The sequence below is a fragment of the Rattus norvegicus genome, chromosome 9, assembly GCF_021556685.1.
Source record: "Rattus norvegicus strain SHRSP/BbbUtx chromosome 9, alternate assembly SHRSP_T2T, whole genome shotgun sequence".
NCBI classification, from domain to species: domain Eukaryota; kingdom Metazoa; phylum Chordata; class Mammalia; order Rodentia; family Muridae; genus Rattus; species Rattus norvegicus.
In genome coordinates, this window is record NC_141542.1 from 96,238,825 (window position 1) to 96,256,890 (window position 18,066).

Consider the following 18,066-nt stretch of genomic DNA (forward strand, 5'->3'; position numbering starts at 1 on the left):
CTTTAAAAAAAAAAAAAAAAAAAACAAACATTTATTTATTATGTATAAACCATACAGCTTTCTGCTTACATGTATGCAACTACAGGCCAGAAGAGGGCACCAGACCTGATTATAGGTGGTTGCGAGCCACTATGTGGTTGCTGGGAATTGAACTCAGGACCTCTGGAAGAGCAGACAGTGCTCTTAACCACTGAGCCATCTCTCCAGCCCCCACCTGTCTCTAATTTCATTATGACCCAATCTGCATGCTTCCAATGCCATGCCTTCTTGTGCCATGACAAGTGATAATGGCTATGGAGATGACTGGAAAGCATAATGACACGTGGGTATTCCTTCTCTTAGCCTCCCTCCCTGTTCTTTGCTCTATAACAGTGGTTCTCAACTTGTGGTTGGAGACCCTTTTGCCAAACCTCTATCTCCAGAAATATTTACATTATGATTCATAACAGTTTCAAAAGCACAGTTATTAAGAAGTAATGAGAATAATTGTATGGTTGGGGGAATCATTACAGCATGAAGATCTATATAAAAGGGTCACGGTATTAGGAAGAGTTGAGACCACACTGCCCTCTAACCTCCCAGGCTGTCAGGGAACTCCTGGTCTACTTCCCTGTGCTTGATACTGGCTGAATGCAGAGAGAGGCAGAAGGAAGCAGTTTGGGGGTAAAAGCTGGCTTGTGACACTTCCCTTCAGCTTTCAAGCTTCTAAATCCTGTGTATGGATAGAGCGACACAAGGAACAAATGTAACTTTAGTACATAAGACAGCCTGTAAGTAAAAATATTATTTTGCATAAGGAATATACTTTCAACACACTTCTGAGTAAAACTCTTTGAACTTAAATTGTTAGGCTGTCTTTATTTAAATCTTGGTTTTAAAGCCACTGAAATTCATCTGTGGACTGGAACGTGGGGAAATCAGCTTCCACAGTTCCATCACGTAAAGTCACGTAAGACAGTGGACCCATCCCTGCACGACTTTCCCTGACCCCAGAAGAATAAACTTTAGGCATGGGCAAGAGGAACACGCGGGCTACAAGGAGGTTGGGTAGAGCACGTGACTAAGTTCATCCAGTCATCACCTGGAGAGCTGGCTCTTTGACCAATGCCTTTGCCACCTCGTATGGACAATCATAAGAATATAAGGGGACAGGGTGGTGTCAGTGGCACAGGCCTTTGATTCCAGCGCCGGGGACGAAGAGGCAAGCAGACTTCTCTGAGTTTGAGGTCACCCTGGTCTATAGAGCAAGTTTCAGGATAGTGAGGGCTTCACAGAGAAGCCCTGTCTGGATCTGTCCCTCTCCCACCCCCCCAAAAAAAAAACCATAAGCATAAGGGAATCATTAAGCTATAAAGACAGTGTTGGCACTGGAGAAAGCGTCATCTATTATACTTAGACTCTCCTATTTTTTCTCACTTTGCTTTTTTAAGCCTGAAAGCCTACACCAAAAACGGAAGCTCGAACCTCTAAGAATACATAAGTCACGTTATCTTGCGTATTCACACATGCATTTACGTGTGCATATTTTACTACATTTTACTATATGCAGACATAAAATGGAGAGCCTTACTCTCACCGTCTTAGGTACTATAGTTCTGATTAAGAAAGGCACAAAGCAAGAGCTATTTTTAGAGTCCTCGCCTGATCCTGACCACAAGATGGTGCTCCAGAGCTGCAGCACAAACTTCGGATGTCACAAACCTAGTGGCGACCACTGTCCTCCTCCTTGGAAAGGAAGGAAAGGACATGATTATGTCACATGACTTCCAGGCCCCACACAGCCCGAGCTAGCCCACTGCGGGCTTCCTCTCAGGATGCTGTAGTTAGGAATCTGATGTGCGCCGTGCATTCTTGATGCCAAGGTGTGAGAGTTTGGTTTTTCATCCCCCTTTCCACTGGGAAAAGGAGAAACCACACGAATGCTGAAAATAAAAATTGTTTTTGAAGATTTTTTATTTACTCTTCTACTAGAACATCCTCTCAGACATCATGCGCTCTTGAGACCTGCATTCTGATGTCTGCTGTTTCCAGCCCCTTTCAGATATCCTGTACCGTCTCTCCAATCCTCAGATTGCAAAGACCTACAACCCTTGGAGTTGAAGACCCAGGATCCACGGCTCTTCACTTTGGGTATGAGAACACAGGAAGCCCATGGCTCACAGCAGAAAACTGAGGATGGCTTGATTTATCCTCATCTTGCAAGCTAAGAACACCTTCCACCCCCTCCAACATCAGAAGAAAATCCTAGAGTCAAAAGCTTCTAGCAAGGAGTGGTAGTGTGAGACTGTCGTCGCAGCAGCCAGAAGACGGCAGATCTGAGTTCAAGGCTAGCTTTGGCAATACAAGTTGGAGGCCTGCCAACTCTGGAAGACTCCATTGTCCTCCCTCTCCATTTCTTACCCCTCTTCCCCAAAGTCTTTATCACAAAGCACAAACTGATTGTGGCAAATCAGATCCCAGCACTCAAAATGAGAAATGCTGAAGTTCACAAGTTCAAAGCCAGCCTGGGCTACACCAGTAAGACCCTGTTTCAAAAGAACAACAACAAGAACAAAAAGAAAAATAAGTTAAAACAACTCACAGCCAGAGGCACAAACTTCTGAAAACAGAATGCTCAATTGGTGGTGTTTGCATTTACCACTGATACTTGTGTATTCAGCTGCCTGCCATTCATTACCAATACAAAACTAGTGATTTAGGAAAGCTGTCCTTGGAGAAAAAATAATAGAGGAAGCTAAAAACTACACATTTAACTGTCCCTGCCATTGAGGAAAGACCCGCATGACTTGATTATTCACAGAGTGCCTTTTTGCCAGGGTCCTGGTATTAAAATCGCAAAATGTTCTAGTAAGCTTGATCCGTTCTCATCCTTTCTCTGCAGGCAAGATGAGGTCATGTGCAGAAGACCTCATGTGAGGTCATTTTAAAGCCTGGGAATAGCTTGCTGAAGATGTTTCCTCTATACAGGTACTTTTCGCATCAAGACAATGGCCTGGAGACATTCCCAGTGAGCTACAGCTATGAGACAAAGGTGGAGAATGCTCAGCTGACCACACCGATGAATTGAGCATATAGAGATGTTTAAGGGGAGCCTGATGGGTCGCCGCGAGGATTCAGTTCTTGGCTCTAAGACAGTTGTGGCATCCTGGAAAGGCTGTTCCTAAGTTTGTCACATCTCTTAGCTTAGAGCTGGGCTCACTGACTCCAGACGGAGGCTGGTCTGCTAGGGGTTCACTCCTATTTTGCCACACCATGTTCAGTTAATCACGTTTGCGAGTGTTAGTCAACGGTTTGGTGGGTATAATGGAGAACTGTGACTTCTATTTAGCAAGCTTCTTATTTAAATCACGTTAGTTTCTTTCCTCAAGACACAAGAGAGAAGGGGAAAGTGGTTTGGCAAATGCTGAAGAGGTTGGGGATTGGTGGGATTGCAGATTGGTCCAGTCACTCTGGAAATCAGTGTGGAGGATTCTCCAAGTTAAAAATAAATCTACTGTATGACCTAGTTATACCATTCCCAGGCATCTGCCCAAAGGACCACCATCTTACTCCATAGATACTCGCTTAGCCACGTTCACTGCTGCTCTGTTCTCAGTAGCTAAGAAGTGACAACAATGGCCTTCATCCAATGAATGGACAGTAAGCATGTGGTACACACACACTGTGCGCTTTATGGATATATTCAGCTGGAAGAAATGAACCCACGGATAGGTAACTGCATGTAAATGGGAGGAATGAGAAAATCATATTGAGTGAGGAAACCCAGACCCAGGAAGACAAACACTGTGTGTTCTCTGTCATCCGAGGCTCCCAGCTCCAACGATTCAGATGTGACTATCTAACCTGGGGTAACTGCAGAAACCAGGAAAGTAAAATGGGGAAGGGGGACTGTGGAGAGGATGATAGCGGGGTATACGGGATCTAAAGTGGGAAATGGGAAAAACTGGGGTGGGGGAAGTTAGGGACAGGGGAAGGAGATGAATACAGAAGGGGGAGAGTAAAATAACCATAAGGTTGTCTGAAAGTTATGAGGAATCATTTATCTAGCTACCTAAGAATATCTATAGTACATGTGAGTCTACACACACACACACACACACACACACACACACACACACACACACACACTTTTATTTATTTTTGAGACAGGGTTTCTCAATGTAGTCTTGTTGTTCTGGAAATCTCTCTGTAGACTAGGCTGGCCTCAAACTCAGATTCCCCTGCATCTGCCTGCCAAGTGCTCGGACTGAAGTTCTGTATCACATATGTATGCCCAGTTACATATATAAATAAGATGTTCCCATGTAGGCATACCTTGGCAGTAACCAATAGCTCTCTAATTGAAATTAAGACCCACTGAATAAGAGGCAAATCATACCTGGTACTGGAAACCTAGCCACTAGGTTCACTAGTAGGGATAGTGAAGGGCATAGTGATAGGGATCTTGGAGAACCTACAAGTGCTACTTTACTAAACCATCATGACCCCCAACTAGACTCTAAATATTATCCTAATACAGATTAGTGGAGACCTCACCCCTCATCAAGGAGGAGACCATTACAGAAAACTACAACCCCCCCCCAAAAAAAACCATTCAGAGCTGTGAAACACAGTCCCATCTGATACATCTACAGCACGACTGCTGCATCTAAGACTCCATGTACGCCATGGAACACAGAAGAGAAAGACCAAGAGCCAGAGGTACAGGAGGTCTGTTAAGACAGTGTGTCTCCTGGAGATGAGGATTCAACACCACGGCTGCCTGAACAAGGAAGGCACCAGTAGACATGCTAATGTAGGAGGAAAACTAACAAACTCTCAACCCCAGACAAAGAACTACAGACATCTGAGGAAGGCTGAGAGTGGAGAAAGTCTTCTCCAAGGAAGAGAACATTATCCAATACCAAATAGTGGGTCCTGAAACTTACATACAAGTAACATTATACACATCAAGCAAGTTGGGTTTACATATGTAGAAACACACACACACACACACACACACACACACACTTTAAAGAAAAAGAGGTCACAAATCTGAGAGCAAGGAGGGCAGGTAGCACATGGGAGGGTTTAAAGGGAAGACAAGGAAGGAGCAAATGACGTAATCATAACATAAAAAAAATTAAAAGTGCTTTTTTTTTTTTTTTGGTTCTTTTTTTCGGAGCTGGGGACCGAACCCAGGGCCTTGTGCTTCCTAGGTAAGCGCTCTACCACTGAGCTAAATCCCCAGTCCCTTAAAAGTGCTTTTAAGAGGACAGTAGTTTGGGAGTCTTCAGGGAGGGCTTCATGTGCTGGAGATGTAACTGTTAAGTACCCTCCTAGTACACACAAAGCCTCAGTACCACATAAAATGAGCATGGTGACTCCTGGCTGTAATCCCAGCACTTGTGAGGTAGAGGAAATAGGCCCAGACATTCAAAGTTATCCTCAGCTACATGGAGTTTGAGATTCTGTCTGAAAAAGGATCACAGCAATGGTTACCCATATTGTGGCATCTTCAAGAGATTCTCGGTAGGCAGAGAACACAACATTCATAGGCAACTTAAGAACACAGCTATCGCCCACAGTTTAGCCAGATCTCATCTCTCCCACAAGTCACTGATGATGGGTCCTGGAAGGGAATGTTTGGTGCCTTGTTGACTCACTGAATCACTGTAGGTTTTCAGATCTCTTCATAGGAAGCTCAGGAGCCACTCAGTTCATTTAAAGAAAAAACCAAACCAAACCACCACTACCGCCACCAATATAAAAACACAAAGTGACAGGCATAAAGGATACTCCCTTGAACGCTATTATAAAGTTCTGGGTGGTTGGAATTTTTTCCAGGTCACCTGTCATTTACTTCATGGGACAAACACTTGATAGGCCAGTGAGACATCAGAGCATCTAGCATATCTGGGTCAGTGTCTGCTCTCATTTTCCAGTGTCCCAGGCGAAATTGAAAGTACCCATCTCATTAAGTGACAGACAGTTATTTCACTGGTAGTTGGCTCCATTTTCCCCTAGGTCTACCATTTTGTTGCTTTAAGAAAATTGCAGCCGGCTTCTTACTCAAACTCAGTGTGGCATCTAATCTATGGTAAATCATTCGCTCAACCATGACTACAGAGTAAAAGTAGTCTCTTGTAGGCCTGTAATTTTCCTAGCAGTCTCCGTATCTTAAATGGATTTCAGTTTCCCTCCAGGAAAAGAGCTTTCAGAAAATTGATATTTTTGAAGACAAGGCCTGAAGACTCATTGGCTTAAATATGTCACAAGGGAGAAGGCTACACATTAAAAAAGATGAGAGGAACATTTCCTCTCCTGGTCCAGGGATTGCAAACAGATTTGATTCCAGAAGTCAGGTAGGAGCAGAAAGTATGTGTGTTGAGTAGAGGGACAGTAGAGCTGGCGGAGTTGGGAGAACTAAGGGAGAAGAGGACAGCCTGGACCCCGCTGCCATGATTTTCCAAGTTCTGAGCATCACTGCACTTTGAAACTTTACCAGACACTTGAGAAGTTAATGTAACCAGTGCAGTATGGCCAACAAACCCTTGGAGAGCAGCCCATCTCTACACGACACACTAGGACCATTCCAGCATCCCTATACAATACTCCAGCATCTCTATACAACACACTAGGACCATTCCAGCATCCCTATACAATATTCCAGCATCTCTATACAACACACTAGGACCATTCCAGCATCCCTATACAATATTCCAGCATCTCTATACAACACACTACAGCCATCCCAACATCCAGCCAAGTCTGGTTCTTTTTGGAAGGAGCACAAATAGGCAGAATTGGAAATCCAGGGACTGTTTGGCTCTGTAGACATTTGAATGTTTTCTCTCTTGGACTCATTTCCATTTTGTTCCGCTTCTGAATCTCATAAAAGTGGGCAAGCAGTTGCTATGCTAAGACTGTGTCTGCCCATCCCATGTTTATTTGGGAAAAGGATCCCTCCCCAGCATTTGACACCTGGTAGACACTTGTGAGGTTTAAATTTTAGGGGTTAATTTTCCTGGAAGAAAGAAAAATATATGCCCATGTATGTGATAAAACATTGCTCCTGGGTTTGTCTGTGAAGGTGCTTCCAGAAGACTGGTATTTGGGTCAGTGGACAAAGGAAGACCCACCTTCCCTTAGGGTTGGGGATGTGGATGGCATCATCCCATCCATCGAGAGTAAGCTAAGCTAGGACAATACAGGAAAGGCAACCTTTCCTCTCTTCTAGAGGTGGACACTCATCTCCTGACTGGACACCCGAGGCTCAGGTTCACAAGTTCTTGGCCTGATAGAGTTACATCATTGCTTCTCTACCTTGGGCCATAGGATGTGGATTGAGATGTGTTGCCAAACTCTTTGGTTCTCCAGCTTACAGATGGTGGACTACAGGCGTCTTGGCCTCCATTGGCATAGGGACAATTTCTGTAAACCCACCCCCTCTCCTGTGTCTCCCTGTATCATACTGGTTCTTTACCCGGAACTCTCCACAATACAGCGTATGAGCAAATGAGGAGGGCAGTACATAACTCTCATTCCACTGCCACCAGCAATAGAGTTTTAAGTAACTCACAACATATTCCTGACGCAGGGCAGAATAAAACCCATCAGGACCAGTTTTAGTAGGCTTTACTAACAAGGAGCACATTTGGTAGAATGTATGATCTATTCAAAATAGGGTCTTCGCATTGACTCCCTTCTTCTGTGGCTGTAAATACAAACAATTACGTAGTTGCAAACAACATAGTTTAGCCTCCTTTACAGGTAATGATTAACATAAACAACGAGGTCAAACAGTGCTGAATCGGACTGACGTTTTCATGTTAGCATAAGGCATGGAGCTTCTGGGCTTAAAATATTATATTCTGAAGTCTTGACAATAAGTGCTTTAAAAGGTTTTAATTTTTTTAAACATTTGGTGTGCGTGTGTGTGTGTGTGTGTGTGTGTGTGTGTGTGTGCGCGCGCGCGCGTGTGTACGTATAACCAGTGTGTGAAGGCCAGAGAACAACCTGTGGGAGTCAGTTCTCCTTCTACCTCATGGGTCCTGGGATCAAACTCTGGTCCATCATCCTCGGTAGCAAGCTTCTTTACCTACGAAGCCGTCTCACTGCTCCAAAGTTTTCAACTCTTCTGATGACAGGCTATACAAGCCAGAACCTCAATTTAAAATGTACGTGGTAACATGAACGTGATGTTTAAATTCTGTGTGAAAAATTATCCCCTGAATAAAACAAACGAAAATTGCAAATTCAAAGAGCAACCACTCTAGCCGGTTACCAAAACCCAAACATTTACCAGGGCTTAGGTTCTCCAAGATACAGAAGTCTGCAGAAACTTCTTTCTGTACTTCATCAAGTCTGTGGGGAATCCTTAGCTGCTGCTCAAGTGAACGGCAGCTGAGAGCAGAGCCAGGATTACTGGAACGGTGACTGCTGGAACGGCTCTATACATGGAGAAGCCTCGAGACAAGGAGGGTGACTGCTTGCCAGGTTGCAAGATAAAGAACAGAAAAGGTCCAGGGGCTTTGAAGCTCTTGCAAGCTACCTAAGTAGAAAGGCTTCTGACCATAAGAGGCTCAGGTAAGGTTTTTGAAACAGTGTTTTTTTTTTTTTTTTTTGTTTTTGTTTGTTTTTTTTTTTAATATCATGTTCTTCAAACAGAGAAATGGCCTCCTTTAAATTTTTACTACTCGGAACACTTTTATTTCTTTTTACTTTATACAAAATACAAAAAAAAAAAAAAGCCAATCCAAAGAGTACAGACCAGTAGTGACAGGCACGTGGCTCGACAGCAAATTGTGTCCAGCGAGACGTTAGTTTTCCAACTTTATTTTAGTGAACACATGCAGTATATAAAACAGCGATAGCAACAGCAACGGAAACAACACACGAAGAGGCTACGGCTTTTCTAGCTCCACCCCTCACCACCTCACCACCTTCTGGCCTTCGGGTGGAAGTGAGAGAAAAGGAATTAAAAAGGCAAATGATACTGTTTTCCATAAAAACATAAAAACTACTATAAAATGTCTTTTTCCCCCCTCCTATCACACTGATTAAACCTCTCCCGGAACGTCACACATATACACAAGAACGGAACAAAAATGCTGAACCCGACAGACAGCAAATACTCGAGAGGGTTGTTAACCTAGGTAACTGATCAGTAGTTTAAAGAAATCTTCTAGACGTCCTGAAACCCGCCTCTTCGTTCTTCCGTACAGCATCCCAGCCATCCTGCCCTTTCTTCTGACACAGCCCTGACCAGAAACACTTGTGTCACTTAACTGTCGCCATGAACCAGTTTCAAAAAAGGAAAGCAGTGTATAAAAATATTTAACAGAACTATGAAAGATGTGGGGAAGGGAGTCTCTCTTCGGAGCAAAGTCGTCTTGGCTTTGCGTGGCTTTTGTTTTGTCCGTCCTTCAGGGCTTGTTCACCTGCCCCAGGAACAAGATGGCACCTAGAGGGTTAGAGAGAGAGAATGTCTGACATCATAAAATGAATTCATGGTGCAGGATGGAGGATACTGCATGACGGGGACAGAAGGAGCCACGGCTAACCTCTTGCTCGGCTGTGCCATTCTCCAAAGGCAGAAATAGTCTCTGCCTTCACTGTGCAAGTGACACGGTGCGATCGCTACTCAAATGCAGAACTGAGGTGAGGGGGACCGAGACGCTGACATTTTAATTATGTGTCATTTTAATAGAGTTTAGGTTAAACAGTCACAGTGCCTAGAAGCTCCAGTATTGGGCTGTTCATCTCCGATACATTAATGAGGACATATCGAACATGAGATAAAAGAATAAGGAACTACACCTTCTGATTAAAATGGCAGCGAAAGAGAAAAATGTACTAGCACCCAGCGTGCGTGGATGTGAAGCAAACCTTCTATAAAGCCAGGCTTATACTTCACGATTAAATAAAAATGGAAGGCTGGTACTACCCTGTGCGTCCTCGTAAAAAGATCTATCTGGTTATGTACGTGTGCGCCTATGTGAGCTTATGTGCACTGAATGTATGTGGGTGCCTACGGAAGCCAGAGGGAGGGCATCAGGTCACCTGGAACTAGAGTGATATACAGTCATAAGCCGCCTGACCTGGGCACGAGGGACAGAACCCAGGTCCTCTGCAAGCCCAGTAAGCACTCAACCGCTGAGCCATCTCTCCAGCTTTACTATCCTTAGTTTTTAAAGTTATTTATTACAAAATATTATCATTTAATTAAGAAAATTTTCTTACAATATATTTTGATTAGTTATTTTTACAAGGTGAATTTAGTGGGCTGATGAGACTGCAAAGTGGGTGAGTTGTTTGCCCCGTAAACTCGAGGACCTGGGTTCAATCCCTGGCACCCATAGAAAAAGACAAATGTGGTGGTGCATATTCATAGCTTATAATCTCACGGAGACAGAAAGGGTGTCTGGGGCTGGCCAGTCAGCCTAGCCTACTCTTCAAGTCCTAGGTCCCCACCTCAAAAAAACCCAGGAGAGATGGCACCTAAGGAATGACAGACAAACCAAATTTGACCTCTGTCCTTCATACATGAATATATGTGCACATGTATCCATACAGTTACCCCCACTTACTCCCCCACACTTCATCCACATACAAACATAGCACACACATGCATACACATTACATACATACATATACATACACATACACCACACATATATACATACCACATGCACACATCACACATACACACCACACAGACACAGACAGACAGACAGACAGACACACACACTACATACATACATATACGTATACATACACCACACATATATACATACCACATGCACACATCACACATATACACCACACAGACACAGACAGACAGACAGACAGACAGACACACACACACACACACACACACACACACAGAATAAAGATCAGAGCCCAACTTAACCTATGAGCTACTGAGCTAAGATTCTTTGAACAGATAATTCCTAAGGCATTATATCTGAGTGACCTCACAGAAGACACGGAGTTTGTTGTGATATTTAAGATATTTTTAAAACTATGAAAAACAATTCAATAGATGCCAAGAGTTTCAAAGGGCATGCTGCACCTTTTTATATGTTAAAAACCACCACCTTCCAAAACTACATTCTTGGCAGTAGTTAAAAGATCCCACCAAACCCTGTAACACAGACTTCATTTTCCTCTCTCTTTAAGGTGTGTGTGCATGGGGGGTTATAGTATCCATAGTGTCTCCTATAGATGACACAAAGTAAACAGATTAAGGGCCACACTGATGGGGTGCAACTTAGCTGCGATGGCCCTTTCTGCACACAAACAGCCAGAGAAGAAACAGAGGAACCACTCACCTGTGGGATTGTGTCGGATGCAGAACAGGAAAGGCCTGTCTACTATAAACCAGGGAGGCGATGACCTTGCAATTAGGATTGCAGCTATGGAAAGAAGAAGAAGAAGAAGTGATGTGTTATCTACTGAGTACCAGGGCAGTGACTGGACACCCAGAGGTTGGTACCTGAGGATACGTTTGCTTTGACTCCTAACTTGGCATGCTACCATGGTCTCAATGATCACTGTGCATTGGGCTGGCCTTTTCAGTTACTGTCTCACTTATTCTGTAAAAGCCCCATTTCCCCAGTAAATCCCCATTTCTCATAGATTGATGGGGATTGAATAACATAAAACACATTCTAGCTCTCAGGACAGAGACTGCAACCAAATGAGCACCCAGAGAATAGTGGCTGTTATTATAAGCTATTTTTACGCATGCCATCTGCTGTGCTGATGAAGCCTCTGGACCTCTTTAACCTACCCACATCCTTTCTGCACATCAAAGGCCAGCTCAGAATGCTTAACTGTTGGTTCTGCGCCTTCTCTTTTGCTACATCACTTAGATGCCCTTTGTGACGGCGACACAGACTGCTCATCTGCACCTGCTATATTACGCCCCCGCTCAACTCATTAGCTGTAGATATCTGCCTTGGAAAACAACTTTTTGTTATTCTTGTAATAGTGGGGATAAAACCCAGGACAATGTGGCCGCCAAGCAAGTCATTTGCTACCAAACTACACCCTAGCCTGAAAGAAACGTTCTTTAGACACATAAATCTTAGACCTGCCTACTTTGACCAATGGCTGGCCCCATTTAACAAGACCATGGTAAGGCTAAGGAAGAGAGAAGGGTGATATAATGACCAATGTCCAGTATGCTGGCCTGGTACTTTGCTCAAACTTCTGAAAGGCATGAATGATGTGGGTTGCTCTTAGAAAAGGAATGCTCGAGAGCTATGCCAGGCAAACTGCTTACAATTCCCAGTATTCCAATAAATTAGAATTATAATTAGATAGCATGCAGTATAGATTAGTGTCTCCCTAACATTCCTACATTGAGGCACTAAGCTCCCAATATGAATACAGGTGGAGAAAGGCCCTTCACAGAGGCTACTGAGGACCCAGAAGGACCCAGAGGTGAGGCTCTGACACAATAAGACTGATATCCTAATTAAGATGGGGAGGGACTCCAGGGACATGACAAAAACCAACGAGCACGCAAGTCTCATGAGCACACAAAGACCTCAAGAGAATCCAAACCGGCTGCCATGCCGACCCTAGTCCTCCAGCCTCTAGAACAGTGAGAAAATACACATCTGTTGTTTAAGCTCTCTGCTCTCTGTCATTGTTATGGGAGCCCAAGCTGACTAATTCAGCAGCCACAGAGTGCTGACACAGAGGCCCAGATTTAGCCTAGCATTCTGCTGTAGCGGTCTTGAAATCCCCGGTACAATTTAGAACAAGGGAGTTTCCCTTTCATACAGGGCTTCTCTACAAATCATGTAGCACATCTTGACTGGAATGGCAGTTGGCAAGGTGGGCAAATAATTTTTGTCAAATTTTGCAAGTAGCAGCTAGGAAAGACAAAGGATTTTTTTTTTAAATCAAAACTCATATTCTGGGTCTTTATGTTAAGTGCTATTTTAAAGCAACAGAAAAAAATAAGCATTTATTTGGGAGGTGACAGGGTGCTGACCCTATAGAATAAAAGATAACTTTGCTTCATGACTAGAAATAATCAACCATCCAGCAGGATGTCCAGTGAAGCTATTCTGTGAGCTTACAATCTCATAGTCCAGTCTTCCAATCTCATTATATGGATGACTGACGGTATTGCTGGTGCTGGTGGAGACAAGCTTAGGTCTTCCTTCCTTATAATCGGCCAAGAGGACAGATGCAGATGTTCTAATGATCAACGGAGGCTGCCCAGCAATCCTGGTGCAGTCCTGTAGATGATGCTGATCCTTCCTTGTCCTGGGGAGACTTGAGGAGCTATGCTCCCGTACTGGCTGTTATGTTTCAGTCTAAAGATGGGCTGTTCCTGCAGGTAAAGTAGCCAGATGTGCTTTGTCCTGCCCAGAGCAGGGACCAACGCAATGGTAGTCAGGCTACGTCTACACTGCCAACCCCTGGCTTGATAAATAAAGCTTTATTGGAATACCTGGGGAAGCCATACCCACTCAGCTACACACTCTAGCTGCTTCCATTATGTAGGTGCAGACTTGAGGAGTTGGGCTGAAATAACATGGTGACTAGCTCTTTCCAGGAGGATGGTGACTCCCTTCTTAGATGAAATTTCTACACTACCATGATTTATCTTTTCTCAGTGTTTAGTGTTCAAACCCGTGGCCTTGGGTATGCGGGGCAAGTACCCTACCACTGAGCTACACCCCTGATACCAACATTGCTGTTGTTGTAGTCATCCCAAATTCTTTATTTACCCACACTCGCTGCTGTCTCCAAGGCCCCTTCCTCCCTCCCCCTTCTAAGCATTGCCATCACCACCACCATCATCATGAACTACTTCATCAACCCATACCCGTTGTTGTCTCCCAAGTGTCTGCTTGCTTTCTTTTTAAAAAAAAAAAAAAGATTTATTTTATATATATGAATACACTGTTGCTGTCTTCAGTCACACCAGAAGAGGGCGTCAGATCCCATTGTAGATGATTGTGAGCCACCCTGTGGTTGCTGGGATTTGAACTCAGGACCTCAGGAAGAGCAGTCAGTGCTCTTAACCACTGAGCCATCTCTCTAGCCCTAAGGGCCAGTTTTCCCTAGAAGTCTTCTAAGTGGAAGCATGAACCTGGAGTTCGAGTCCAAGGCTATTGGATGTGGCCTTGCCATGTGACCCGGCACTTACTTGTCACTACTGCGGCTTTGGTCCCATCTTCGCTGACTTCAATTTTTGCTTTCTGCAAGATGTGAGAGACGTGAAGGCTCTCTGACCCTGTTCCCAGAAAACACAAAATCAGCACTTCTTTGATGAGCATGCCACCTACAGTATCAGGAGCGACCTCAAAGCCACGGCAAATTCTAGCGTATGAAAAGGGTTAGAAGTACAGACAGTTCTGCAGACGGAGGGCTGTGGGTGACTGCCACTTGCAGTAGATTTCAATTTCTGCTCAATGATTTGCAAGTTTAACTTCTGGGATGGATTCCCAGACCCCAAGTGTTTTAGCACCTCTAATCGCTTCAACTCAGATGACTATTAATTTTATTTTAAAAATGAAAAGGACGGAGATCTGTAAAGATGCCTTTCCCAGAAGGAGAAAGACACTTAATATTATCCAACTAGACTGTCTATCCCAGAGAGCATTTCAGATGGGGAAACTGAGGCTCACAAGGTTAAGACATCTGTCCCTAGTCACATGGTTAGGCACAGGAAAGTGCTGGCTTTCATAGCCCCAGTCACACTATCTGCCAGCACAGCAATATGAAAAGGGCACTCCTGGGAAGAGACGCATAGAACTGCAGCTGTGTCTTGGGGACCCTCGAATGAATTCAGTTCCCAAAACAACCAAACAAACCCCAGGGTTGCTACTACCCAAGAGGACACCAACTCTCATCATTATGAACCTGATGGGACACTGGTCTGCATAAAGAGAACAAAAGAGGGGTTGGGGATTTAGCTCAGTGGTAGAGCACTTGCGTAGCAAGCGCAAGGCCCTGGGTTTGGTCCCCAGCTCTGAAAAAAGAAAAAAAAAAAAGAGAGAGAGAGAACAAAGAGCTTTTTTGGGACCACCTGTTTTTTTGCATTGTCTGCACAAATTGCCAGCTCCAATATGGCTCCAATAATGGCTAGTTGAGACCAGATGCATGTTTGTATGGCTTGGGTCACCTACAAGGTTAAAGAGAACAGCTCAAGAAGATTCAGGGTGCCTGGTCCTCCTATTTAGTATTCAGACCATGACAGGTGATTTTGAACCACAAGAAGTGGTTCTTTCTCAAACTTTATCAGGTCAAGGAGCCCATTAAAATAAAGGTGTGATTCAGGAGGTCTGGATGTGAACCAAGATCCACATTTCTAATGGGTTATGCTAATGTGCTGGGCTGGGGACCAGGAATGAAAAGAGAATGGGAGGATGGATGGATGGATGGGTGGGTGGAACTCCAGCTCCAGCAAAGGTGTGAGGATGGGCTAGGCGTGAGGTGGCAGGAGTTTCTCCTGCAGGAGATGTTCAGATATGCTGCAGCATGCCACTGGGGTTGGTAATAAAACTAACTGTCTGCCAGTCAAGGGTCGACATACACACTGGAGTACTTGACATGTCCACACTGTAGCCCATCATTGGAAATTGTGTACTAAATGTAGACGTCAGAGACCTGACCCATTTACACAATTCCAGGCAAAAATTACATCAAATGGCAAACACAGAAAGATGATGCCATGCTATGTGTATGATGTATTTGCTATGTATGCTGCTTGGTTGAAGACGCATTGAATTCGTTACTTCAGACAAATGGCAAAGATACATTTCTGCACACAAGGCAAGCCGACACTGCTCTGTGGAAGTTAGCAAAGTGTTTGAGAATTCAAAAGTCATCAGGTTTTTTTTTTCAAACCCAAGGGAAAAATTTGTATTAAAAAATAAAGAACTGTGGAGTCCTAATCAAGAGGCACACTCTGGGGTTACAAAGTCCCTCAGCAGTAGAGTGGTTGTCTAGCAAGCTCACAGATGTGGGTTCAAGTCCCAGCATCGGAGAAGGAAAAAAGCTAGGGTTTGGGTAACAGGCAATGCAGAAGTCCTTATCCTTGTGGTCACTTGGGCCTCACATGAGATGTGGGAGGGAAAGATGAATGCTAACTGAGCCATCAGCACTCAACAGCAGCCTTTGGCGATGCATCAAACCAAAATTTGCACAGGTTTAGGGCCACACCCTCCTGATTTTGCTATTTCTCTTTTTGAGCAAAGAAAGAAGGACCTGTAACATGGTCTTGAAGTTTACGTTTTAAACTCGACATACTTGTTATTTTTGCAAAATTTGCCTTTGACGGTTCAAACATCTCAGTAATGCCAAGGGCTTTCAGTGGCTCCTTCAGATCTGTTTGTGCCACAGCTGTGAACCTATAGGAAGGCGGAAAATATAGGAGAGATTAACATACGCTGCGATTCAAGCATGGCGAAATCAGTGCATAGTTTGAAATAGATTCTTTAAGTAAGACCTTGTTATCACTCTGAACTGCAGCCTGACTTCTAAACCTAAGAGTTAAATACCAGGTAAATAGACAACACACCCTCTACTCGCTCACAATGGGCATAGCCATCCAGGTGTGACAGTTCATACCGGCTATTTAAACATTCTTCAGTGGCTTTCTATAAGAGCGTGTGAGAATGCACCTAAGATGTGTATCTTTTAGGTGTATACATATTTTTCCTGTATGCACGTGTGTGTGTGTACATCTGTCCCCAGGGCAGCCAGGAAAGGTCATCAGATCCCCGATGGTTGTGTACCACCATGTGGATGTTAGGGACAGAATCCAGGTCCCTTGCAAGAACAGTGAGCACTCTTAAACATGGACCCACTTCTTCGGCCCCCTCAGGAGGAGGACTTCTGACACTTGTAGATGTCTACACTGACTACTCAAGACTTAAACATTAGTAGGATTCTCTGTTCCCACTGAGGTGTGGCTAGGCACTCTGGAGTGTGGGAAAGCTGATACTGATGAGAAGTTCACAGAAAGGAGACAGATTCCACCCACCCCACACACTGGAGAAAGTGTCCTTTGAACTGTTAGGAATTAGGACGCACACAGAACTGGGTCTGCTTTTGCCCTTTAGCCTCAAGTCGTAACACCAGGAATTGCATCTATAATTTACTTTGGAGGTATAAAAGGAAAGGTGCCTCAAGTGCTGGTGGATGGGCCTTGATGTTTAACAGCTCCCAGCAGGTACCTGAATGATCACTGAAGTTCCTTATCTTACCAACCTCCTTCAACTGCTGTGCTCTAATCCATACCTTATGAGGCTATGTATGTATTTTTCAATTCTCAAGTGGAAAGAGATACGTCAGAAGAGTCATGAAGACTTCCCATTCATGGGGATTCTAAGACCAGGGCTGCCTGCATTCTTTTAGTAATCATTCTGGTCTCGCCACAAACAGGCTCCACAGGGTTTCAGAGGAAGCTTTCAGAAAACACAGCCTGGTTCTCTCTAAAGCACACTTTCCATAAAACCATCTTTGTACCCTGTTTCTAGGTATGCGATATGACAGCTCTCCCCTGAGCAGGGCAGCCTTTCTTTTTTAAGGAAAGGGCTACTCACTTGGGCAGGACCAGCTGCATCCTCTTGGGTACCATGGTGTTCATCCAGCTATTGATGGTCTTGGTACTGATGTGAGGGATGATGGCGGACAGTGGGGTGGAGCTCTCTGTTGGCAGGGCGATCAACATGCTGATGCTCTCACCATGGTAGGGTAGCTCAATGAAGTTGTACCATAAGCCATTTGGGGTTTTGGTAGACCCTAAAGAAATCAGAGGCAGATTTAGTGTTTGCCTAATGACTTCTAGAGCGGGGACAAGTGGCTGGCAGTCACCAGGGAAGTCGTAGAAGAAAGACAGCAATTCAGCCTGCAGAGCTCCCTTTGCTACAAATAGCTCCCTCAGAAGGACAAAGATAAGGACAATGACTTCTTTCTTCCCTGGTGCAGAATTCTCTGTCTTCAGTCTAGACAGAACGCCTCTGGGCATCACTAAGCTCACTTTAATTCTGCTGAGTAGAATGTAAGTAGACCATTAGATCGCTAGGTACTCACCACACAGTGCTTTGT

The 18,066-nt window shown here is 44.3% G+C and overlaps 1 protein-coding gene across 4 annotated transcripts in view; it reads right to left on the minus strand.

Moving 5' to 3' along the window:
* Positions 1–8,662: 8,662 nt before the first annotated feature.
* Positions 8,663–18,066, minus strand: part of Serpine2 (serpin family E member 2) — a 64,089-nt gene continuing 54,685 nt past the window's right edge. For all 4 annotated transcript variants that reach the window (XM_087564989.1, XM_087564988.1, XM_087564990.1 and 1 more), the window contains 5 exons: positions 17,562–17,760; positions 16,264–16,364; positions 14,159–14,245; positions 11,316–11,399; positions 8,663–9,445 (listed from right to left, as the gene is read on the minus strand). In XM_087564989.1, coding sequence (XP_087421115.1) covers positions 9,408–9,445; positions 11,316–11,399; positions 14,159–14,245; positions 16,264–16,364; positions 17,562–17,760 — 509 coding nt within the window. In that variant the 3' untranslated portion in view covers positions 8,663–9,407. The remainder of the gene's footprint in view (positions 9,446–11,315; positions 11,400–14,158; positions 14,246–16,263; positions 16,365–17,561; positions 17,761–18,066) is intronic.